The 25,619-nt window shown below is 35.2% G+C and overlaps 1 protein-coding gene across 1 annotated transcript in view; it reads left to right on the plus strand.

The window, feature by feature from the left end:
* The first annotated feature begins 736 nt into the window (after positions 1–736).
* The window catches only part of Thsd7a (thrombospondin type 1 domain containing 7A), a 371,111-nt gene continuing 346,228 nt past the window's right edge, over positions 737–25,619 (plus strand). The window contains exon 1 of the mRNA XM_063242093.1: positions 737–1,155. Coding sequence (XP_063098163.1) covers positions 984–1,155 — 172 coding nt within the window. The 5' untranslated portion in view covers positions 737–983. The remainder of the gene's footprint in view (positions 1,156–25,619) is intronic.

Genomic DNA, 25,619 nt, shown 5'->3' on the forward strand with positions numbered 1-25,619 from the left:
CTTGACCTTTAATTTTACTCTTAACTTCCTACAGATCGTCAAATAGCGTATTTCACCCGAGAAGTAAAAGAGCTTTTATTTCGTTCACATGTGATATAATCATAAATTAATCATATATTTTGTGATTAGTTTTTGTGAAATTCCACTCATGGGTGTCCCTCTTAAACACAATTTGTTTTAAAGCCCATTACAAGAATGTACTTTAATCTGTCTAAGATCAACAGTACTCACTGTTTCAACTGAGGATGATGACTTAGAAACGAAAAACAACAAAGTGTGCCTGCATTTGGTCAGCAAGTAGTAGCGTCTGTTGCTTCTCATTTCCCATATCTCATCATAAATACTGCTCCTCACATAAAGTAATTCAGAGGCCATGGCTTAAAATAAATTACCAACACGGTGCTCAGTGTAAATGCGCACTAAGAAGGACCTGCCGCTGGATCTAGCCACTTGACTCCTTGGTTGCCCATGAATTTCAACGCCTGCCAGGTGATGATGCTCCTCATCGGTGCATCCCCGCGCACATATTTCAGGGCAGCATGTGCCCTGGAGCAGGGCGGGAGGTGGGGTCCGGGCGCCGCGGCTGCCGCTCCCCGTGCCCCCGCCCCCCGCAGCCCCTCCGCCGCGCCCCCGCCCTCCTCGCCCCAGCCGGCGGCGCTGTTCGCGGAGCGCACTCGGCTCGGGCAGCTGGGCCCCCTGCGGACGGCCGCCCGCCCGCTCCGCCGCCAGGACCCGCGCTCCGCGCCATGGCCGCGGCAGGAGCGTCCCCGCCGGAGGCGGCGGAGGCAGCCGCGTCCTCGGCCGCCGCGGACGCTATTGTTCCCCGGTGTTAGACGCTCTTTCGCTGCTCTTCATCCTTAGCGAACAATAGCGGGGGGAGCGTGGCCGTCCGTCCTCCTCGGGGAGGGAGGAGGTGCCGAGTGCGAAGGAAAAGCCCCGGCGAGCGTGCTGCGGCTCCGGACCCTGGAGCGGCTGCGGGAGGCATGGGGCTGCCAGGCGGGCGCTCGGCGTCCGGGAGCCGCCGGGGCGTCCTGCAGCCTCCGCTGCCGCCTCCACCGCTGCTGCTGCTGCTGCTGCTCCTGCTGTGCCCCGGGCCCGGCCGGGCTGCGGCGCGGGGCGAAGCGGAGGCGCCCAGCCCCTATCTGTGGAAGACCGGTAAGCGGCGCCCAGCGGCCCCTGCATCCCCACATCTGGGTCCACCCTGAAGAGCGGCGGGACTCCCGAAGGGACCCCTGTCCTTCTAGACGGCCCGATTGTGCCGGCGTCCTAAGGGGAAAAGTATGATTCCTGCAAGCAAATTAGGTCATGTCCGATGCTATTAGGAAAGAAAAACAGAACAACTAAGAAGCGACTGTGAGTCGCTGAAATATTTCTCTAGCAGCTCTGCAGTTAATGAGGGCAACCCTGCACTTTCAGGACGAAGTGCAATTATTTTTAACCTCTGGATTATCCTTTCTACTCGAGGTTTTAAGAGTTTGTTCCTAGCAAAGAACAAGCAAACAGTTAGGCTCTAGGTTTTATTCTATTTGTGGCCAAAGCCCTGGCCTCAGCGGCGCGGTCTGCGAATTCAGAGTTGAATTTGTTAAGCGGAGCTTTGTGATCTATGGGGCATTCAGAAATAAGTCAGGTGGGGATGGTTTCGCAATCAGAGGCGAAGGGGGCTCTAAGGTGCAAAATTATGTAAAGTCAGTGATTTTTAAAAGAGGTACTTGTTAGGGTGTTTGCTTTTAAACTTTTTTCTTATATGAGAATTCTTTTGCTTTGTTTTCAACCATCCAACAAAAGCTACTAACTGCCCCTCTGTAGATCCCCGGAAGTGCTTGAAAGTCCTTCTGAAGCGGTGACGGGGAAAACAATGCGGACAGTGAGGATTCTTGCCCAAACCTGAGGCTTCACATGCCCACAGGAAGAAAGTGAGGAAAGATTATCGCTGTTGCTTAGAACCCGGGATGGTTTAAGAGTTCCTTAACATTGCTTAATCCTGGAGGGGGATGCCTTAAAAAATGTTCATCATGGGATTGTAAACTAGTTGCAGGGCTGGTCTTTTTCCTAGCTTCAAGCTCATCTCTGCAGTCCTGCTGAAGAGACAGATTAATGTACACTACGATTGCATTGATAGCTTGAATTTTTAAAGAAGTTACGTCTATTCAGCGGCTTTTTGAGATTAAAAAAATTTATTTAAAGGTATACCACAGAATTTGCCTTGAGATATGGCTTGAATTATGCATATGCACACATATGGACTTGAAACAAAGCAAAATCATTCTTGCTAACACTTTCAAGTTTAAAGATTAGTTGATTAATGGATGAAGATGAAATCAAATTAATTTATATGATTTGAAACAGTTGAGGGTGTTTTCTAATTTAGTGAAGGCCTTCCTATTTTTTAAAAGCTCATTCTCGATGACAAACACATAATCAAACTATACTTATACTATCAAATGTTGTTAGTTGGAGGCTTGGTAAGGGCGTCACAAGTAACAGGCAAAACAGTAAGTACTTTCCTACTTGGAGTTTGTGCTTTTAAGCAAACAACAGCGACCATGCAAGCAGTAATTCAGAATGAAAAAAAACCTAGACAATATTCACTATGCAGTATCTGAGGTGCCAATATATGTCAACATAAATGTCATGGAGGTACTCAAGCCAATAAACAGCGTAAAATAGTGGAAAGCTTTCAGGAAAAGGAGATGGAGACCTTGATTCCAGTGCCAGTTCCAGCTCTCACAAACTGTGGGAATGTTGCAGTTCACTTAGCTTTTGTCTCTTCATTATATCAACTGCTTTTAAGTGTAATATCTTCTTGTGACCCTCCATAGTGAAAATCAAATGAATGAGTTATGAGAAAGTAGTTTGTGAACTTATGTGCAAATATTCTCTTAAGATGATGTGGGTAATGATGTTGTTTCCCTTGACTAGTGAGCCTTGACTTGGAGGAGAAATGGTGAATGAAACTAGAGAAAAATAATGAACTTTTCATTATATCCACCAGGAGGGAAAGAAATCTTTCTACATCCACAAAGGAGTTGAAAGTCATTCTGAGAGGAACTAGGTGATATGTAAAGTAAAGGAATGCAGTATGAATGAAAATGTAAAGGTGATAGAATCATAATGTTTATCACTTGATGAAAATAAAAATGCAAGTGGATTTACTTTGAATTATAAACATGAAAATGGAAGAGGAAGGGCCGTTGCAGAAAAAAGGTGATTCTGTTCAGCATGTCTGTTCCAATGAGGTGAACCTGTGTCTTACACACAAGTTTATAGGAAATCACTTTTCTGGTGAGATCATTGAGTTACTCATTAACACTGGATGAAGAACTAAGACAGGTTTTTACTGTCATTAGTATGCTATATGATTTTGGTAAAGTCATAAGACTGGTTCTTGGTGATATTCACTGAATAGACAAGATGTTATTTAAGGACTTTTCAGCTCTAAAGTGCTTCATAAATATTAATACTTATATAAGTGTATACATAATAAATAGACGCATGTGTAAACATAATTTATTTGCATACTAATGCATATAACTGTGATACATAATCTATAAATCTGTTATGTATATTGTGTGAAAAATTTAAGTCGGCTGACAACAGAGTGATTGAAGACCTACAATCTTCAGTCACTGTGGTAGAGGTTATATGAGATTTGTCATCCCTGCCCTTGAAAAACACCCATCCTGTAAATCACAATGATTGCTACATGGCATATGATATTCATGAACAGATCATCATGAGAGCAGAGAGACTGTAAAGCTGATAAATACAATATGGATGGTTTCAAAAAGGAGTTTGTCTTTGATCTTAGTCTTGCAGGATGAGTTGGATTTTTTCTAGAAGGAGGACGGAGAATCAGAGGAAAGAAAACATAAAATTGAGACAGCATGACAGCATTCCTAGTTCTTGAGAGCATTAGTTGTGTACTACAGCTCAGACCCAGCATGTTCAGTAAGAATGAAAAGATTCAATGCCAGTGAGGTGAACTGGGACCAGATGGTAAGAAAACTTTTGAACTGTGATAAAGATGTTGGAGTTTAACCTATGAGCAGGTGGAAGCCACAAAAACCTTCCAACAGGTTGACATATTATTTGCTTAAAATGAAGAAAGGTGAATCTACAGGCGAGATTACCAGATGTCTGGCTGAGAGTCAAAGGGAACAACACTATTACCATAAAAGATTTAGTGAAGACTGAGTGGAGGAGGGCTTAATATCACAGTGGAGATGTATGAGGTCAGATTTAGGGAACAGTATATATCTTAACCTCCCAAATAATGTAGAAACTAATGTCATCAAAGTCTGCACTCTGTGCATCCAGTAATTGAGGTAGGGAGTAAAAAAGGAGAAGAGAAAGAGCAGATTTCTTGGAGTTGGGAGGAGGGTCAGTTTATTTCAGATATACTGAACCTGAGGTGGCAATGACTTATTCAGATGAATGGGTATAATAGATAATTAGTGAATGGATGATTAAAAGAAAGAATTATACTGAAAGTATAAGCTTGGAACTCATTGAGTATATAATATTCCAGGTATGGGAGTGGAAGAGTTCCTTAAAGAACAGAAATACTGAAAAGTAAAAATGGAATATGTCACAGTGATTACTAGGATTTTTAAGGGTTATGTAGAAAAGAGTAGTGAAAAAGGTTGAGAATGTCTGATCATCCAATGTAAGATAATGTTATTGTTGACACTCAGTTTCCTTTACACAGTTCATTGGGTTAAAATAGTATCTTTGTTACTGTTTTTAAAACTTAAGTTTTTAAAATTACTCTTTTATTTTCTTTTTTGTATTTGCACAAATAGTGCCTACTAATCATGAGAAAATGTTTCACAATGTGTATAGGAAGATATCTAGTTAAATCCTGTCAATCATCAGGTAACAAAGGAGAGGAAGTTATTGTTCCAGGTAGTTGTGACATGAAGGTGGCATTCCTAACTCAGCTGTTTCGAACTTCAGTCATGCTTTCAACTTGCCTTTGCTTGGCACATGACACAGTTTTCTCAAAAAAAGGGGGGGGGGAGATGGAAAAGAGTAGATGGAGTCAGCACCAGTGTCAGTGGATCATGGTCAACATGACAGAAGACAAATATTCTATCCATGTAATCTAAAAAATTATCTCACAGTTTGAATCTTTTCTTCCATCTCCAGTATGTGATATGTATTATATGGGGGCTTTCTTCAGATTAAAATAGTAATGTATATAATGCATTAGTAGAGTGTTTGGAACATATTAGATGTTTCATAGGTGATACTTTCAATTATTGTACTTTTTCTACTATATAATATTTAATTTTGCAACCTAGATCAGCTTCAGTAAAGTGCTTTAGCTGTCTCTAAAACATAGCACATTGCCCCCTTATTCCTCTAGATGTGCTCTATCCCACAACCATCCATCCCCCCTCGTCTCTCTTCTGTAAATACACTAGAAATTACCAGAAATATGAGTTGATACAGATAGTCAGAGTGTCAGAACTCCACCAAACTATCAAGAAGGAAGCATTATATAGTAGAAAGAATATGAATTTTAGGTTTAGAAAAACCACTGTGTAAATCTAACAGCTACCTGCCTAGGGAGGATACTTAAACTTTGTTTTTCACTTTAGAAAGGTAGTGGAAGTTCTGGAGAAAGGGGTACTTGTGAAGCATTGGCAGTTAATAAACTAGAAAGTATCCAGCATAGTGTTCTAAATGTAGTAGGCATCCCAAAACTGCGAGCTATCTTCCTCTTATCTTTTCTTCACCTATATCATAATTTGTTAATTATTTTATATTTCATTTATTTGGGGTCTCTAGGGATTTTTCAAGAAACTGAAACTTTGCATACTTGAAATTAACATTGTTATTTGTCACTTCCAAATTAAATGTTCTTATAAAAGAATTGTTTGTACTTTTTGCATTGTCTTGTTTTACTTCTTAGGTGATCATTTAAACAATTAATACACACACACACAATATATATATATATATATTTATATATTATTTTTGTCCTGTTCTTCATATACATAGAACAATTACTGCTCAAAATTTTTTGAGTTTATTAACTATTTGCATCAAAAAGTCAAATTCTTAGGTGGTTTTATGAAGCTTTTGCATTTTAATGAAACTAAGGCCGAACCTTCCTCATACAAATTATAGGTAGTATCTGGTTTGTAAAATGATAGAATTCTGAATGAAGACAGAGATAAAGGGTGGTTTAAGGTTGCACATAATCCAGTTTTTTGTCTACCCATTATTCAATATAGAGAACTGAACCAATTGTGTTAGAATGAGATGCTGAATTTCTGATTGAATTAGTGGTGAAGTGTGTAATTACACATTGCTTCCTTTAGAAGGAAATGAAGCCCCTGCACCTCTGACATGAGTTAGATGATGCCACTGGACAACAAAGTCCCTCAGTATACTGCATATATGTAATATGCTATTTTAAAATTAATACAAGAGCCTATGATACTAATAAAAGTATTCTTTAAAGAAAAGAAAGCATGAAGTATGAGTTAGAGGTGTCAGTATGTCAGAAGATAGGGATCTTCTTAAGTTTCCTCCGAAATTTACACTGGTACTTTAAATCCGTTACAGTGATTTAAAATTTTAAATGCATTTAGTTCCCAAGTACTGAACAATAAGCAAGTTTATATTTAGAGAAGGTAATGTGACCGTTGAAAGCATATTAGAAGGGGTGGGGAAAACAGCAGTACTCAAAACATTAATACCAAAACGAAGCCTCTATTATTTCTGTTGCCTAATAGGAACAAACGAAAAGTGCGCTGTTACATTTTTCAGAAGTAGTGAATTAACTGACATTTTGCACAGTTTATTACATAAAATCATTATAATTGTAGTTTCATAATTTTTATTGGTACCATACTATTATGTAAAAGTTAGATTACGTGAAAAGGGCAAATAGGCAAATGATACTTTTCAAATGGCATCTGCAGTATAGAAATGTTGAGGTGGTTCTAAGATACAGGAGATGTTAGAGATTGATAGCTTTTAATGTAGTTAATACACATAGATGCTAAAAGAAAAGTCTATGCTGTGTGTGGTGAAACATGGCTGTGATCTCGGCATTTAGGAAGCTGAGGCAGAAGGATTGCAGTAAATTTGAGACCAAGTCTGGGCTGTGTAGCAAGTTCAAAGCCATGAGCTATAAATGATTGCTAAAATTTTGGAAGAAGGTAAGACTTTGTAAGTGAAAAACACCAAATGAAGAGAGAAGAGGCAAATTGACAACATTCTTTTAATTAAATTAATTAATTAATGTTTTTGGTCTTTTTGAGACAGGGTTTCACTATTAAGTTCAGACTGCCCTTGAACCCAGGTTGTAGCCTCAAGGTGGCCTCATACTTGTAGTGACCTCCTTCCTTGGCCTCCTGACTGCTGGAATTACAGGCATGCACTACCATGCCCTATACATACACACACACACACACACACACACATATTTTTTAATACCAGGGATCAAACTCACTCCCTTGCACTTGCTAGACAGGCACTTATGCTGCTGAGCTAAGTCCTCAGCTAAATTGGTATTTAATGACTGTTTTGAAGCAGTTTAGACATAGAAAAATCAAGCAACAAGTACTATTTCCATTTATCCCCCATTCTTTTCCTATTTTCTCTAATATTAAAATCTTATATTAGTTAATGTGGTATAATTTTACAGATAATGGCCCATTACTGATAGTTTGTATTAGTGTTCACTCTTTGTGTTGTACGTCCTCTAGATTTTGCAAAATATATAAAAACTGTAATCTACCCACCATTACAGTATTTTACAGGATAGTTTCACTGCCATAAAAATTTCCTTTGTTCCACATAATCGTTCTTGCTCTTTTAGTGTGAATCCCTACTGATCTTTTTATTGTCTGCTTACTTGTTTTTAAATATCATATAGTTAGAATCATAAGTAGAAAGCCTTTTTAGTGACTTTTTTCACTTAATAATCATTCACATTTTCTCCATGTCTTTTGGTGGTTTGATAGCTCATTACTTTTTAGTTCTGAATAATATTCCATTTTATTTGTATGCTTATAGAATGGCCAGATCCTGAAGGCCAGGCAGGTATACATAAGAATGTACAGATTTTTGTTTGTATGTACACTTTTAACTTACTTGTATAAATACTAAACAGTATGTTGTTCAATCATACAGTTATATAATGCCTCTGAATTAGATATTTTGTGTGCATGGGAGAAGAAATATAGCATACTACCCAAGTAGTTAATTTAGAGGTATTGAGAAATCTTTATGGAAAATGACTTCCCGAGCAAATATACCAGTCACAATTATTGATTGTTTTGCTAAAATAGTTTAATTTTGGCAGGGCTTTTTAAGCAGTCTGGGTAACAAGTTATTCCTTGGACTATAATAGCAGTAACAACAACAGGACATTCTGATAGTGTGGAGGAATACGGTTGTAGGCATGTTATATCATGTGTATATAGAGTGTCATCAGAACACAAATACTGCCCACTTAGGTCACATTATTTCAAGGTTATTTTCATTTTCTCTACAATATCAGAGAGTACAATTTTAAATATCATAGAAGTTCACTGTATCAGGTACTTCCATCTAGCAGAGAAAGATTAATTGCAAAGAATTGAATATATAGCTTGCAGTGAAAGAAGTGGTGATCCCTAAGTACCTAAGTTAAAATGTGTGTATTTTCATGTGTATGTGTAATAATAACAAGATGTTCAAGAACAGAGTTTCTTGATGCAGACATGCATGAATTTTTATCTAATTTTGTCATCTATTAAGAAAAAGATTTCTGATGTCCACCTATGGTCATGATAATGATGTCATTATCTACCCCTCTAGATTATTTTAGAGAGAACTTGGATAAACCTATAGAGTACTTTGATAGTCCCTGATGCAAGTCAAAACTCAGCAAATGTTATTTCTTGCTTGGATGTTGTCCAAATGCGAATCACTAGTGCCTCCTTTCTGAGACAGAATCTGTGCCCTGTTTCTGTCCTTTTTGTTTTGATTCATCCTCGTGGGGTTTGAAGATATATCTCAAGTTTCTCTATATGTATGTCATGGTTTAGTCTTTTAGTTTTACATGTGATCTTGAGTATCTCTGCCCTGGCAGAGAGAGAGAGATATTCAATTATTTTATGTCTATTAAACCCATTTATATCTTCTCTAAAATTTCATGAAGAATCTATAAATTTATGATAAAATTCTAATGTACCATTATTAGCATACTCTTGTACATATACTTGAATACATACATAGATACATAAATACAAGCATACATACACAATGCAATCATTTATGGCTAAATTACCACATAAGTATTTAAAATTTATCTGATATTGCGGAAATTGTCTGCAATGTCTAAATGGTTTTTGTTTATATTTATAATAGTGGCTCTAAAATATGAACAATTGTGAATATTTTGTATAAAATATTAATGACAAAAATTTGTTAATATTTTATTTTAAAATGTTCTGTGCCAACCTTCACATTCTTCAAGAACCAGCTGTTGTAAATGCTCTTATTTTACAAGTCCTTGTGTTACTTTCCATTAACTTATGGTTTTTATTTTAAGATCTTTTAATGTCTAATTATCTTCCTGTGTTTGCCATTCAGGATTCTGAATAATGTCTGCAAACTGCAGTGCTTGCACAAATTTCCAAGAAATACTTTTCTTCTAATAGCATCTGTCTGTTGGCATATCCATAACCACTAATTATGTAACATAAAACTCGTAAATAGTTTACACTGATTATGGCATCTACCAGAAACAAACCTAGGTGAATGATATGGATTAACCATGTATACATATTTTTTCCTAGAGGAGACAGTCCATTCAGATTCAACAAATTACATCTGTTGAGGGCACTGTATTTATAGATAATCTTTTTCTTCTTCAGTGTGTGTGGATCAAGTTTAATTAAGTAGAACTGGAAGATACTTAGTGTCTATATTTGGCAAATTATGTGCTAGGTATAGGGGAAGTAACATGAATGACACACAAACCTGTTCCTCCTGGAGTTTGCTATCAAACTGTCAAGTAAAAACAGGTAATTCTATACTATTGAACTTATTGCAAAAATAGAAGCATGTATAAATGCAGAATACAGAAGAAGCAATTAGCCTTGCAAGCAGAGACAGGGAAAGAGAACTTTCATAAAATATAAATTTGCAAAATACGGTTTGTGAAGTGGAAAACAGGTGTAAAAGAGGCTAGGATTTTGCGGTGCATGTCTGTAATAACACTTGCTTGGAAGGGCTGTGACATAGATCACCAGTATGGGCAACTTAGCAAGACCTCATCTCAGCAACTTTTTTAAAAAATTAAAAGGAGCTGTCGATTAGCAGTGGAGTGGTTCTGGATAGAACCCCTCATTGCCCCTGCCCTAAAAAAAGTGCTATAAAAGAGATTTACTGGCAGAGTAGAAACATACATTAACTACTCATGAATGTAATAAAATGCCTGAACAACATCAGTTTAAAAAAAAGGAGAGTTTTATTGTGACTCACAGGTTTCGAAGGTTGCAGTCCATGGGGAGCCTACTCCATTACTTTGAGGCCTGAAGTAAGGCGGAAATACCATGGAGCAAAGAGATGGCAGAAGAAAATTGTGGACCTCGTGGTGGTCAGGAAGCAGAGAGTAGGTGAACCAAAACAGTGCTCATGATCCAGTTATCTCTCAAAACCCCCACTTCTGCACATTGCGTTATTGGGCACAGGAACATTTGGGGACCATTCATGTGTAGAACACAATCAAGTGCTAGTGAAGAAATTAGATGACAAGCATCTAGGGAAATCAGGAAGGGATAAGACTGGGATAAGACTGGAGTGAGCTGGGGCGAAGAGAAGGGTGAGAACAAGTTGCAGAAGATGGGAATAAGCTGACTATAATTTGCCATAGCACGGAAGAGCTTGCTCCTGCCCTTGTTTACCATCATCTGGTTTATGAAACCCAGGACCCTAACCATATATATATATATATATATATATATATATTTTTTTTTTTTTTTTTTTTTGTCTTTTTCGTTTTTATTGGTACCAGGGATCGAACTCACGACTACATGCTTGCAAGGCAGGCGCTTATGCCGCTGAGCTAAATCCCCAGCCCCCTCTAACTATATTTATATGTAAAAAAAAATATTGCAGGAATGAAAGAATATTTTTGTAAATATGGGGCCAAATACAAATACATCAACTTTATATGATCATTCATATATATGAATTATTGTAACTGTCCTTGCAAACTTTCCAAGAGAAATGATAATGGTAATTAAAATACTTTATTTTGACAATGTAGTATCTTTTCAGTTCTATTAATAAAAATGATTTAATATTTTATTTCTTTCTCTACAATTTTGTTCAGACTCATGTTAACATGAATAAGCCTTGAATGTATAAGCATTTCTCTGGTGAAGTCTGTGGCAAAGAAAGTAGAGAAAGGAAGCAGACCAGGCATGGTCTAATGGCCAGCCGTGCTCCGCTGTTCTCTGTTTTGAACTTGTTTGATCTAAGAAGCAACACCATAGTCATGCTCTGCTGTAGGATCATTGCTTGATGTCACTTGCAAATAGAGTTCAATTTCTGTCTTTTTTTAATTTTGGTACCAGGGATCAAACTTATGACCTCACGCTTGCCAGGCAGGAGCTTGTGCCAATGAGCTATACCCCTGGTCCCTACAGTTTAATTTCTAAAAATATATTCAAAGGGACAATTCTACTCACCAAATATATATATACTGAGCCAAAGCTGTGTGGCAGGACACTAGTTTAAGAGCTTTGTCTTTGACAAATTATCTCAGATCTTCAAATATCTGAAGCTTAAAAGTTAAGGTGGAAGCTATATGTAAAATGTACCTTTTTAAAACATATGTTAGGGCAACTCTATGAGGTTATATGAAACACCAGCTTCAAATTAAAGTTCCTGTATAGCCATGTATCTAACCATCAGCACCCATCTACATGCTATCATTGTTCTCATTAATTCTTATGCCGTGTGGAGGAAGAAGAAAGAGGATCAAGGTATCGGCTTCTCCTGAGTTGGTGCAGATAGTCACAGAAATGCAGCAAAGATCATAGAGTTCAGTCACTCTATAAAACAACTTATTCTGACAGTTTGCAGTGGTGACTGTGTATCTTTAATGAGAGTCATCAAAATGGATTTGGATTTATGGAATCAAATAATTCATAAGACAAGCTTTGACTACTGCTAAGATACATTTCTCTCCTTGTCTCTTACTGAAAGATTTAGTGTAATTTTTCCAACTCCCTTAACTTGTTTTATAAGAGAACCGGTTTTGAACTGCTTCAGCAATGAAAGTTTCATAAGAAGAGATAAATATTATAGAGCAGACAAGATGGTCTTTCAACCTTGGTTGATCAAACCCTGCCAAATGATAAACTGAATCATGATGAAATTTTTTAGACCTTTCACAATCATTCTTATTGAAGTAATTTTCTACATTGACAGCACCATCTAAAAGCTAAAGTGAAAATATTTTATGAAAATCTTGGAAATAACAGGGGAGAGTGACTCCTGTGCCATGATATTTTATGTAAGATGAATTTCCTTTATTGGTCATATGCTAAATACTTGGGATTGCTACTACACAGCCATTCTTTTAACAGCTTTGTTGCATATAATTCATACAATACAGTGCAATTCAATGGCTTTTAATACACACACATAATTGTGTATTCACCATGTCAAGTCTAGAACACTTTCATTACTCCTCAAAGAAATCTTACATCCCTTAGCTATCACTACATGGCTTAGAAAATATGAATTCACTTTCTGCCTCTAGAAATGAAATGTGCCTAGACATTTAATAGCAATGGAAATATACTTTCCATGAACCATCGTGACTGGCTTCTTTTACTTATCATGTTTTCTAGGTTCACCTCGAAACATATTGAACAATAAATCATTTCTTTTTATACTGAAGATTCTTTCCATTTTATAAATATACTACATTTTGATTATTCATCAGTTGATGAATATATTGATTAGTTTCACCTTTGGTGATTATAAGTAGTACTATAAATATCTGTACGTAAGTCTTTGTGTGAAAATGTTTTTATTTCTGTGGAATATATACTTTGGAGCACAATATATGGATTTTATGGCAATTATATATTTAATAATTTGAGAAACTTTAAGATTGTCTTTTTTTTTAATCATTCATGGCCTATAGGAATTTCAGTTATGGTATAATTGTCATTCAAGAAAGTGCAATGAAAATGTATGTAGTTTAAAATATGAGAATGCTTTTTTGGATTACCTAGTTCTTAAGAATGAAAAGCACATTTGAGAAGAAAATATGAATACTTAGGAAGATGAATACACTTAACAAAAATTTCCTTTAGGAATTATATCTGATCGTACCAAGAAGGCTTCAATAACAAAAGATAGACGGTGGTATAGGAAAGTCAGTGCTCTAAAGAAATAGAGAATGATTTAATTACGTGTATTTAGAATATGCAGAGAAGTCTAAGTGATACTAATGGAAACTTTAAATGTTGATCACTTCAGAAGCTGCCTGTTTGGTTTATACAGTTTACTGGATATAGTAACAATATAACTCCTTGTATTTATTTAGTACTTTATGGTACTCTGTAATTCTCCAAGTACCCATATTTGCATGTTCTTTTACTAAAATTCAACAATTTCTTTATGAAGCAAAACGAAAGAGCCTTCTCTAGTGAAAAAGTAGACTTAGACATAAAAATTTATGTAATTTGACATTCAAGGACATTATATTGATTTTTTATGTTATAATGAAAAATTTCTATAAAGTGCTTTACATATTTTTCCAGTATTTTAATTGAAGAAGTCAAAAATCGAAGAAAATATTCTATGATTATATAAAGGGGAAGTGTGAAAGATCAGAAATTAATATTATGTGGTATAAATAGTAGGTAATAACAGAACTTTGAATTTAATACTTTGAGAGTACCATAGGGAAATATAATTAAAAATTGTCTTTAGATACATATTTAAACTATTCAAGATATTGACTAGGCATATGATGATTTTCTTCAGATTTTTTTAACATTGATACTTGCAGCTTCCTTGATTATGCGATACCATAAAATGTCTTATCCAAGTAATCCATTGCCCTATTACCAATCAAAGTACATCATCATTATTCCATGATGCAATGAGTCAACTTTTAAAATATAGGGTGCTGCTTTAAGTCACAACTCAATATTCAGTTTCAATATATGGATATTCTTACTGCTTTTGAGAGGTTATATAGATTTTTTTTTTTTTTTACTGTAGATTTTCTTGAAAATATAGCATGGAAGCTTACAGTGAACATCCTAAATCTTCCTTCACTTATCTTCCAAAATACCTGCACAGAGCACTATCCCCCCACCTTCTCTCTCTCTCTCTCTCCTTCTCTTCCTCCCGCAGTATACACATGCTCACAATTCTCCTTTCCTTCTCCTATATACTGTTATATACTGTCTTATTTATTTCTCTCATCCTACAGTTCCATATTGTACTGCTCAGCTGTTTCTTTTCCTTTACCTGACCATCTGCACTGTGGCTTGGTACAGTACTGCAATTTACCTTTAAATTCAAAGAATCTTTGGAGTATGTAAACTGATAGCATTTCTTGAATAGGATTTCATCAACAATAGAATTGCTGACTTTAACAGTGCTGTCTATTGCAAGACTTGTATTCCAGCTGTAGTTTTCCTTTTCTTTTTTTTTCCCAGAAAGAAACGAAATGAAAACTTGCCAACATCATTATATTTGTCTGTAGGCAGCTAAGCTGATATATTCAGTGTGGACTGCTGTATGGGATACAGCTGTGAAATGAGCTAAAATTTATTATTGCAGGTAAAAGAACTAGGGTAAATTTATTCAAATGAAATCCTTTGCAAGCATTACTGTAAATAGGATTTGGAAACTTCTCATTCTGCCGCTTGTACTTTAAAAATGACTTTTTCTGAAGCTACTATATATCTTTGAACTTGTGATGAGAGAGATGAAAATTAGGACTGTCAGTACTGTGGGATATATATGGTGGGTTTCTATATCACCAGTACAGTAGGAGATTGTAAAATTTGAATTCAAGCCTAATTCTTGGTTCATTCTAAACACTGGATACATGTTAAACATCTCTTGACAAGATGGGCAGCTGTTTACTCCTAAACGTATCATGAACACAAAACATGTTACTCTTTCGGTATAAAGAAAACAATTTCACCTCAAAGGCAAACATGTAGTATTCTTTCCATTTCGAAGGCATTTTCATGACTATTGTACATTGCATGTCTTTGTTTTAATTAGTATCTGTGCACCCATATATGTGTATGTCTGTGTTTCTGTGTTGTGTGTGTGTGTTGTTTGTTAATGTGCGCAGGAAATTTTGTTTCTTAATCAAAGTTTGGTTACTGATCAAAGAGCCATAGTACACATATCAAGATTTAAAATATTATAAACTAATAAAATGTACTTACCACCAATGTCACATGTCACATAATTTACTCTGTAATTTATTGCACTGCCTACATGTCTTCAGAAGTTTGGAGTACATCACAGTGTTTTTATTGAAAAAATATTACTACTGTATAAGTGTCATGAAGTTAAAAGACAATTTTTTACTTGGGAAGATGTAAAATTAAACCAGATTTGAGGAGGCTTTCAGTTTTTGTCTTTTTGAGATAGAGTTTTGCCAAGCAGTTCCGGCTGGACCAAATTCACTTTGTAACCTAGGCTACTCTTAAACTCATAACAACGCTTGTGCCTCGGCCTCCCCAGTGCTGGAGTTACAGGTGTGCACCACCACGCTCAATGAGACTTTCAGTCTCCATAATTTAACTGCATAATTTTAAGACATTTTAAAAGTATCATCACTTTTCTGTAAGGTTCTGTGCAATAAAAAATTTACCAAGAATCATACTATCCTACTGATACCCAAAACTTTGAGAGTTGAAATTCAGCCATTCTTAGAGCTGTGCTAATATCTTCAATAATTTTGTCTACATATATAGGATTATATTTCCTATTTTTCACAATATTAGTACAACCAGAAAGAAAAGGTAAATTTAAGGACAAAATATTTGCTATCTCTTCTTTCAAGCAAGGCTATTTTTCTCCCCTGTCTCGTCTTTTAATGATCATGTTGTTCCTGAGCTAGGCACCATGTAGCCCCAGAGAAACACAGACACATGATTGAGTCCCTTAATCACTGATGAGCTCATATCTCTGAAGAAGATGTAGAGACATAACAACCATAAATCAGGGTAATTGGGGCTATCATGGAAGTATGTTTGAAGTGCTCTGAGGACACTGATGGGAGTAATCAATTACTCTAGGCTGGGGACCAAGAAAGACCTGACAGAGCCATTTATGTTTGTGCTAGGCTGGAAAGGAGCAAAAAAACTAGGTTGGGGGTTGGGAGATGAAAGCGTATTGTATTGTCAAGGCACAAAGAAGTTACTATCCGAATGACGTTTGCATTCTAAACAGCTCTCTGCCTACTCGTGAATCTTAGACAGATCCCTGCTATCTTCTAATCAGTGTTACTGTTTCTTGTTTTTTACTTCCCTTTCTCTTTCCTAAACCTGCTGGCTTTATGTTATAAGCTATAGTGTATTTTACTTCCTTGCTCAAACTCTTATAATGTGCCTGTGAGATTGCTGGAGTTCCAGATGCTGACTCTTGTTTCTGACCCATTACTTTGCCATGTTCTTCAGTTCCGTTCGGTTTAACTAGATGATCAGTTCATTCTGCTTCATTGTCAAACCTATTGTTCCATGTTCAACAGGAACCTAAAAATGTCAGATAACTAAAACCAACTAGGAGATACAACTTCCAACCGTATTTATCCTGAAGGCAATATTACACCCTGGTGTTTTTATGTACATACAAGAGCCACCAAGGAATGTTAATGGGGAAACAAACCAACACATAAAATATGATATAAAGAATACTGTGTGTTAAAATTTATTGCAGTAAAATACTCACAGCCATTCATTGTCTCAAAATACTCCCCTCACTTCCAGCTTGCTTATTCCATCCTTATGCCACTTTCTTAAGCAGTTCTGGAAGTCCTCTTTGGAGACTGTCTTTAGTTTCATTTTATGATTGCCTTGATGTCTGAATCAGTCCAAAACATTTACCTTTCATTTGAAGTTTCATGGTGCCAGCAAGTGAGGTAGATGAGGACAGAACATAATCTTTTTACAAAGATGCCTTTCCGCTGGGTGGCACTTGGCAGCAGCAGTCCCCCCCCCCCGCCCCTTTTTAATCACACATCCTAAAGACGTGAAAGAGGACGCCCAGAATGCATCTTTCACTATAATACATTTTGGTGGTGTAAACATTCACCATGTTTTTTATCACCCCTTTTTGTATATAAAAATAATGTCAGTGTATATATTAGACCTTAAAATTAAGCAAGTAAGCAAACAAAATTAAGAATTACTAGTTTATTTGAGTTGAATAAATCCTTCAGCACTGGCTTGATGATATATAATTGTGCTTACTATTATATTTAGTATCACTAATTCGTATTTCTTCTATTTGCAGGTATATTCTTTGATGCATTCTTAGGCCTGTGATCATAAGGCTGTGGAAATGTCCTGAAATAAATAGCACCCCTTTTTTAACACTCATAGGAAAAGAAAGTTGTGAATAATAAAATATAATATCTACCTTAAAGTGACCGAGAGATAAGCCAAAGTTATAAAATGAGAGAAGAAAATTCACGGATCTAAAAAATTATTCTCCCGCCAGGATTAGCTCAGACACCTCCCTGACTTGTGGCAGAATTTAGCAACAATACTTGCTTTCCTTTCCTCAGTGTGCTACACCAAAGTAACAGGAATGTCTTTCTGGGAGGAAGGAGGAATATTTTTAAAGTCTTTCTGGAAACTTCTCTGGAGACTAGAAGCATGGCATATTCAGAAGAGATCAGATGCTGCTGTCTAGCTTCTGGGAGTGGGAAGAGGCCCCAGAGTACCTGGGCCTAAGGAACAAAGGCTCAGAGCTGATAGCTGTGAAGGGAGTGGCATTATTGTCCTGGAAATGTCTTATTTGATTGCCAATTCTTTATTTTATTGCTTGTTGAGATCTTTGTAAACAGATGTATAAAGATAGCTTCATGAGACTTTTTGGCAAACAAAAAAGGAATTCAGGCTTACATATTTTACTAGTAGCAAAATATTCGTTGATTTAAAAGTATATCAGATATTTTCTACAGAGAGTATCTGAGATCAGGCTTTAGGGATGTCTTTTTCTGAAAAACTGAAAAGCATTCTGTATTAATTTTAGCCATAAATTAATGTTGTTATAATTCAAGTGGTATATTCAAAGTGTGGATTTAGATTGGATTTTGCATTATTTACAGATAATTTAAATCTTCCAATGAAAACAGTTGATAAAATCCACAATTTGCTTCATTCTTTTATTTTATTCTTTCTTTCCATATAATTTATACATGTAAAAAAGTTTCACTTGATTAATAAATTAATAATTATGATTCCTTTTATACCTAAACTAAGTTGTTTAGGACCCTCTCTGTCTCCATTTATTTCAGATGGTCTTGTCCTGCCGCGAATTGTAGGGTTTTGTTTCGTTTTGTTTTTTTAGTTGTGCAGATTGAACCTAGAGCTTCTCATTGAGCTCCATCTCTGGCCTCCTTTTTATTTTGAGCCAGGGTCTCCTTAAGTTGCCCAAGCTGGGCTTGAATTCACAATCCCACTAACTCAAGCTCCCTTAGTGCTAAGTAGAAAATTTTAACATTGAGTTAGATAGTCAAATGACCACTTTATTTGCAAACTCTGCTTTCTCACAGGTCTTAATATCAGGTCCATGTGACATCTACCCCCATAGAAGTTGCCCATACAGAAGATTTGAGGAACAGATTCTGCACATCTTCCTTAGAAAATATGCTAAAGATAAATTCAGAGAACGTTGTTTTTGTCAAAATACTTTATAGTGAGAAGGGGCAATTTGTCATGGTCACTTGGGTCCAGATTATAATGTCACCATAAAATACTAAAAGAATATAAGTTGGGAGAGTCAGTGAGTTTGTAGAGAGAATAAAGTGCTATTCAATATTTTATGTAGACAACAAATTATACTTGTGTGAAATTAGTAATGGGGGAAAATCTGAAGTCTCACTCTTAGCTGCAAGTGGGACCTGCTCTGTCTGCGGGGCTCCATGAATCTTCATGGCTGCGGACCTCCTGCCGCAGTATGCTACCATCATTCTAAAACTCTGCAGAGACCTTGAGGTCCCTGTGTACCAATAGAGTAGGTCCTTACTCTGTTTCCTTTTCATTGTTTTTTTGGAAAAACAACTTATATGATGTGCGTTCCATAAATTCTGTTTTCTACATTGAGTGTTCTGGTAACTTGAATAAAAATATTAATTTTGGGTTTAATACAACTTTTGAAATTAATTTAGAAAGTTATTTCCAATTTGATATTTTATTTTTCCTGAAAGTAAAGGAAATATGTGTGAAGTTTAATTTTATAAATTAAATACTTAACATAATTCAAACTCAATGTTTTAAAAATGTGAAATGGAACTACAGTTTTTGTCCTTATAGTAGTGCTGATTAGCACCGTGAGGGAGATGTATATGGACTATTCAGCTGATGCGAAGTCACTAAACAGATTTGGATATACTTACAAAATTAAATGTGTGTTAGCTATCACAGAGAAAATCTTAAATGATAAATGTTATGGGACAAATATGCAATAGAACTGTGTTTGCATTCTGAGTGAAGGCCCAAACAAAAATAGTCACTGAACCTGCCATTTTGCCCCTGGAAACAGCTGAAATCAACTAGTAAGGCAAATATTTGCAAAAATAATTTATTAGTTAGAATCAAAACTAATGAAGTATTGAGAGCTTCATGTTATATAACTGAGTCATATTTTAAAGACAGTGATACATAGTGTTCAATGTAACCAGATTACAGTATAACAATTTCTGAATAGAAAGACTGTATTTTATTGTTTTATAATCATTCAAAGTGCAATTAATTGTAATATTTACCTTAAAGCTACTATCATTACTGTTCCTTTTAGAAAGTTACTGACACTTCAAAAAGTGTGAGATGTGAATGAATAAAATTGTCAACCCTTTATCTGTGCATGACATAAGGAAATTAATGTTATTTTAAATAGCTTTATGGAAGTGTTAAAGAATTTCCTTAATTATAATATTACTAACAATCCAAGAGCTTATTAAAAGTATGTGGATATTTTTATATGGGTTTTGTTTTGAAAATACTGCATCAGTAAGACAGAACTGATACCAAAAGTACAAGAAGTATCTATTTTTTTTTTTTTTGGTAAATAACATACTATCATATATTTGTTCTGAAAGTGTTAGTAAAAAAGGAAACAATAGTATTTAAATTAGTATTTTGATAACTAGGATCGGTAAATAATATGTAGAAAGGAAATAGTTCCTATGTTCTTTAAATTTGTTTTGTATGAGGAGAAATAAAATGTATAATTGCAGGGGAAACATAAATGAGGAAGATTTCAGTAGTGTATAATACATTCTGTTCAAGTGTATAAAAGCCATAAGTTAGGGGATTTGAGAACATGAGAAGTGCAGGCCAGGATATTTTGGTGACATCCTTAGAAATAGTGGCTATTAAATATAAATAATTATTAAATATAATTAAATAATGTACTTATAAAATAATATAAATAATATAATTAAATAAATATAATTAAATCGTAATGAAATGTGAATCACTAAAATAATTTTAATAATATCCGATCTCTCCATTAACCTCCTGGGCAAGACCCTTTAAATCATCCCATAAATATTTCAATATAAATTCTCTGAAACTGAACTTAATCTTTACAGTCTACAATTAAATTAATTAAAGGCTTTTAATCTATATTTTGCGATAGATTATATAATACTAGTATGTAGCCATGTCTAGAGTTACTGAGAAAGATCTGAAATCCAGACCTTATGCCATATTAATTTTTTTTTCCTGGTACTAGAGGTCAAACCCAGGTCTTTACATTGAGCTATATTCCCACAATTTTTCAAAATTATTGTTTGCAGAAAGAATCTCACTAATTGCTAAATTGTCAAGGCTGGGTTTGAACTCATAATCCTCTCATTTTAGCCTCCAAGAATGTGGGTTTAAGGGTCTGTGTTACCACGCCCACCTTAGATTCTGTTAGGGAAACTGCTGGTGTTGCAGTATTTTAATAAAGCTTAACAAATGATTTTAAAGTGTAATTGTAGTTGGGAAATATTATATAAAACCTGTCCTAAGTATTGTCAGAGTTTCTGTTAAGTGAATTCCTAATCACATAAAGAACGCTCACAGCCCTGATTTAGTAATAAGTGGGATCTTTGTGTTCACTGCAACATAATGATACTTCAGGAGACACACTCCACTTCACTATCGCTTTCTCCTTTCCTCCTTTCTTCCAGTCTTAAAGATCTAGCTCCTTTCTGATTTCTAACTCTCCTATGTACTAATTATGGAAACGTTTTTATAGTGTCACTTATACCTTGAAAGACATTTATGAGCAAATAGAACAGGTACGATTAGACTCAAAATGGATAGAATTTCCACTTTTAAGAGTGTTAGCACATCCTGCATGTAATATGAGTTTGCTTAAATACTTAATTTTTCTAAGCATCACTTTTCTGGAAATTGCAAACATTAAGTGTAGTTATAGTTAAAGCACTCAACCAACATGGTCACCAGAAAAAAGGAGGAGGGGAGTATAGATATCCAAGTGCTGCTCGTGGGTTGTGTCTTGTCCTCGCCTTCTTAATGCTATTCTTCCAATGATTTCCTCAGAATAACATACATTGTCTTCTTCCTATCCAGTTCTCTTACTAGATCTTCCCTTCACTTTATAGTTCCTCTCTTTTTCCAGATTTATGGTAGATGTAATTTGACACCTGTGTAATTATTTGATTAACCTTTGTATTTTTCACAAGATGATATTTTCTTCTTTTTTTTTAATGCTGAGGCTCGAACCCAGGGCCTTCTAGGCAAACACTTTACCCTGAGACATGCCATAGTTCCAGCTTTCATCATTGCCTTTGATAATAGTACAGAATCAGGGGTCAGTTGAATACATACATGGATAAATGAATGATTGAATATATACAGTGATGAAAATGTTTAATGAGCACTGAGTTTTAGACATTATATATCAAGTAGTGTAATACATACACACATGAATTTTGTTAATTAGATCAGTATATACTCTGTCATGAGGAAAGTTATAGAATAGTTAGCTAACTTATCCAAGACAAACAGATCAGAAAGAACAGAACCAGAAAAAAAACAATTTATCCCTCATTCTACTGTTAATATCTTTCTCTTTATGCTTGCCTGTGTATTCCCAAATTGAAATAAACTGATTCTTCCACGAATTCAAAGACCATTTTTTTCCCCTCTGTCTCTCCATTCAATACAGTGATCACACATTCAAAAATCTTAGGACTGTAGAATCAAGATTTCAGCACACAAAGAGTACTTCTGAACTTCTTGTCTGTATCAGCAGTACTCAAAAATATCTGAAATGCACATGGTCTTTCTCCATTCTGGAGGATATTAATTCTGTAGTATAGTGAGAGGCACAAACACGTGCATTTTGTGAATCCCACAACTGGTGTTAATGTAGAGATTTATATTGGAGGTGCATTAGTCCTAATATCTCTGTATTGGAGATTAAACATTTGCATGGCTTCTCAGATATAGTGCAAAGTAGTAAGAAATGTCAAATGATTCCAATATTCCAAATACATGAATTTCAGGGTTGAAAAAATAGGCTGTCATTCTTGTATTTTCTTACAGGATTTTGTTTTAGGTAAAAATACTTAAACAGATCTATTCACTTAACATTATTAAAATGCATACTATGGTATTGCACTATAGGGATTATTTTATGCAGTTGGTCTCTAAACTTTTTCATCTTATATAATGTCAACTTTCTAACCATTGTAACATTCTCCATTTCCCTCTCCATCCATCCTGGCAGCCACCATTCTACTCTTTGCTTTTAGGACTTTGAGTATTTCAGTATCTTATGTAAATGCAATCATGCAGTGTTTGGCTCTCTTCTTTCAGTTATCATAATGTACTCTAGTTTCATGCATGTTGTTTCCTCCTTTTTAACACTGAAAAATTACTGATGTTATGTGTATATCACAACCAAATGTCCATGTGTAGCAACATGGCTTTCTGCATGTCAGAGGATAACGAACTTCTTCAGACTTCTGCAGTTATTATTTCTGAATCAGTCATAGGCTTTCCCCACTTGTTTATGCCTGAGTTTTGCAACCCCTACCTGTGATCTAGACACAAAGAATACAACCAAATGGTATGCACACATGGCATGATTAACCACCTTCAAAAAGTTTTCATATCTCAGACTGGGTCATGAGAAATTCATTCGGTTATTTTTAAAATGTGTGTGCTGTAATATCAAAATATGCAGTTGTCCTGCTAATTAGCTATGTAACCTTCAGCTTCAATTTTTTTAACAAGTGAGGTAGATGTTCCTCATCTAGCTTTTAAATTATTAATCTTATTACACTTCCTCACACAACAAACACTTTATATTGTACCAGTGGGATCTAGTTTTGTGTATAATTATTAAATGAAAAGCAAACTGTGTCCGTGTGCACAGGAACTTTAGTATAAATGATAAAGCCTGAAATGATTCTTCCTGTTCACTATCAATAGACAATGCAGTTGAATATTTCAGGGTGGCAATTAGGAATATAACCTAAGATAGGAGTACACATATAGTATAGGAATACTTATTTAAGAACATTGATGAAGCCTTTTAGAATAAATAATATTTATTTTCTAATTGAGTATGATATTAATTCTTATATGCAAAATGCAATAGCTTTATTAACTGAACATTATTTTTTCCTGATTCAGTTGTGAAGTAATATAATTTAAAGCATGATGTAGTCTAAAATTGATGTACATAAAAATAACTTATCATACTAAGTCATTGCAAATAAAAAGGACATTGGTGATGTAAAGTTTTCTACAGTGGAAACTAAAGAACTTGTTTATTCAAATTCATATGCCTGCATCTAAAACAAAGTAAACTTTTAATGGCTTTGATGGTAAAAGTTGTTCAACTAGACTCTCAAAATATATACATTCATTTGATAGGAAAGAGGCTACTTAAATTATTTGCTAATATGTTTAATTTATACATTCATGGAGTACTGTTTCCCAAAACGTATAAATGCTATTGTGTTCTGGTTTTTTTGTTTGCCTTGCTTTGCTTTGCTTTGCTTTGCTTGTTGAGACAGAGTCTCACTGTGTAGTCCAGGCTGGCCTTGAACTCTGTAGTCCAGGTAAGCCTCAAATTTGCACCACTCCTCCTGCCTCTACCTCCCAGTGCTGGGATTATAGGGATGCACCACCGCACTCAGTCAATAAATGTCATTGTTAATACATGTGCATTGCTATTTTTGATTTGCCAGGATGAATGAAGTGATTTTAAAAGGATTCATCTGATTTATCAGTTAAATACTGAATTCACGGACTTATAAAGCATATTCAACTTGTCAGTTCTAGTTTTGTGTGCAATAAAAGGAAACCATGAAAATGTTATTCAAATCACATAAAGAATGACGATTTGGGTACTTAGTTCATGAATAATCATAAAAATGTGGTTCATAAACATTATTGTGCGCCTATTTTATTTTTAGAAGAAGTAATAAATACATGATGTAAAGTGATGGTGGTAGTGTTAATAGACATAGTTGTGTCATCTTTAGAGGTCAAAGTTCATTAGTTGAACGCTGTGCACACTTAGAACCCTAAGTGTGCACTAATTTTAGTCAGTGCTTCAGCTTCTACCCAATCCCCTTCCATCCACACATTGCACACAATCTCTCTGTTCTAAATTTTTTGAGTTCAAGATGAAAGTCTCTCCGTGTCTAAGTTAATTTTGCTGATAAATTATTTAAAATTTTATTGCTTTGTTAAGTAATATCCTAAATTAAATACATTACATGACTTATTAACTGCTTTAAAATTTAAATCAGATTAAAAGTTATTTTCCAAGGTCACTCAGAGGAATAATGCATGCCTGAAAATGATATGCAACTTTGATTTATTAAGTAATGTAAAATTTTAATTAAATAAAAATTCAGTAATGATCTACTGTTATGCAATTAAAATTGAGAAAACAAAATGAGTGATGTGGAAATTAGAGTGTCACAAAATACACTGATTTAAATGTATTATTGCTAATTAACCTCTATTATGAAATGCAAATATTACAATTATACAATTATGTAATTATATTAAATGTATGTGTGTAAATACATTTAACTAGTAAATTGCATAGTATGTATATACATGTTCAATAAATTGTTTTGATTGTTTTAAAGATTGTAATTAGAATTTAGGTTTTCTAAAGACTCTAAAGTTTGAACCAACTAACTTAGTAATTAATTGAATCCATTTATAGAGACTTTTCAGACTTGCAAGTCATATCAGGAGTCAAGAAAGATTCATTGTAACATATTAAAATTTTTATTCTTGGCCTAGGTATTTAGCTCAGTGGTATAAGAGTCTGCCTGGCAAGTGCAGCGTCCTGAGTTCAATCCCTGGTACCAAAAACTAAACAAAGAAACAAAC

This window comes from Cavia porcellus, unplaced genomic scaffold (genome assembly GCF_034190915.1).
Source record: "Cavia porcellus strain 051 isolate PalLab524CR breed Dunkin Hartley unplaced genomic scaffold, mCavPor4.1 scaffold_2, whole genome shotgun sequence".
NCBI lineage: Eukaryota > Metazoa > Chordata > Mammalia > Rodentia > Caviidae > Cavia > Cavia porcellus.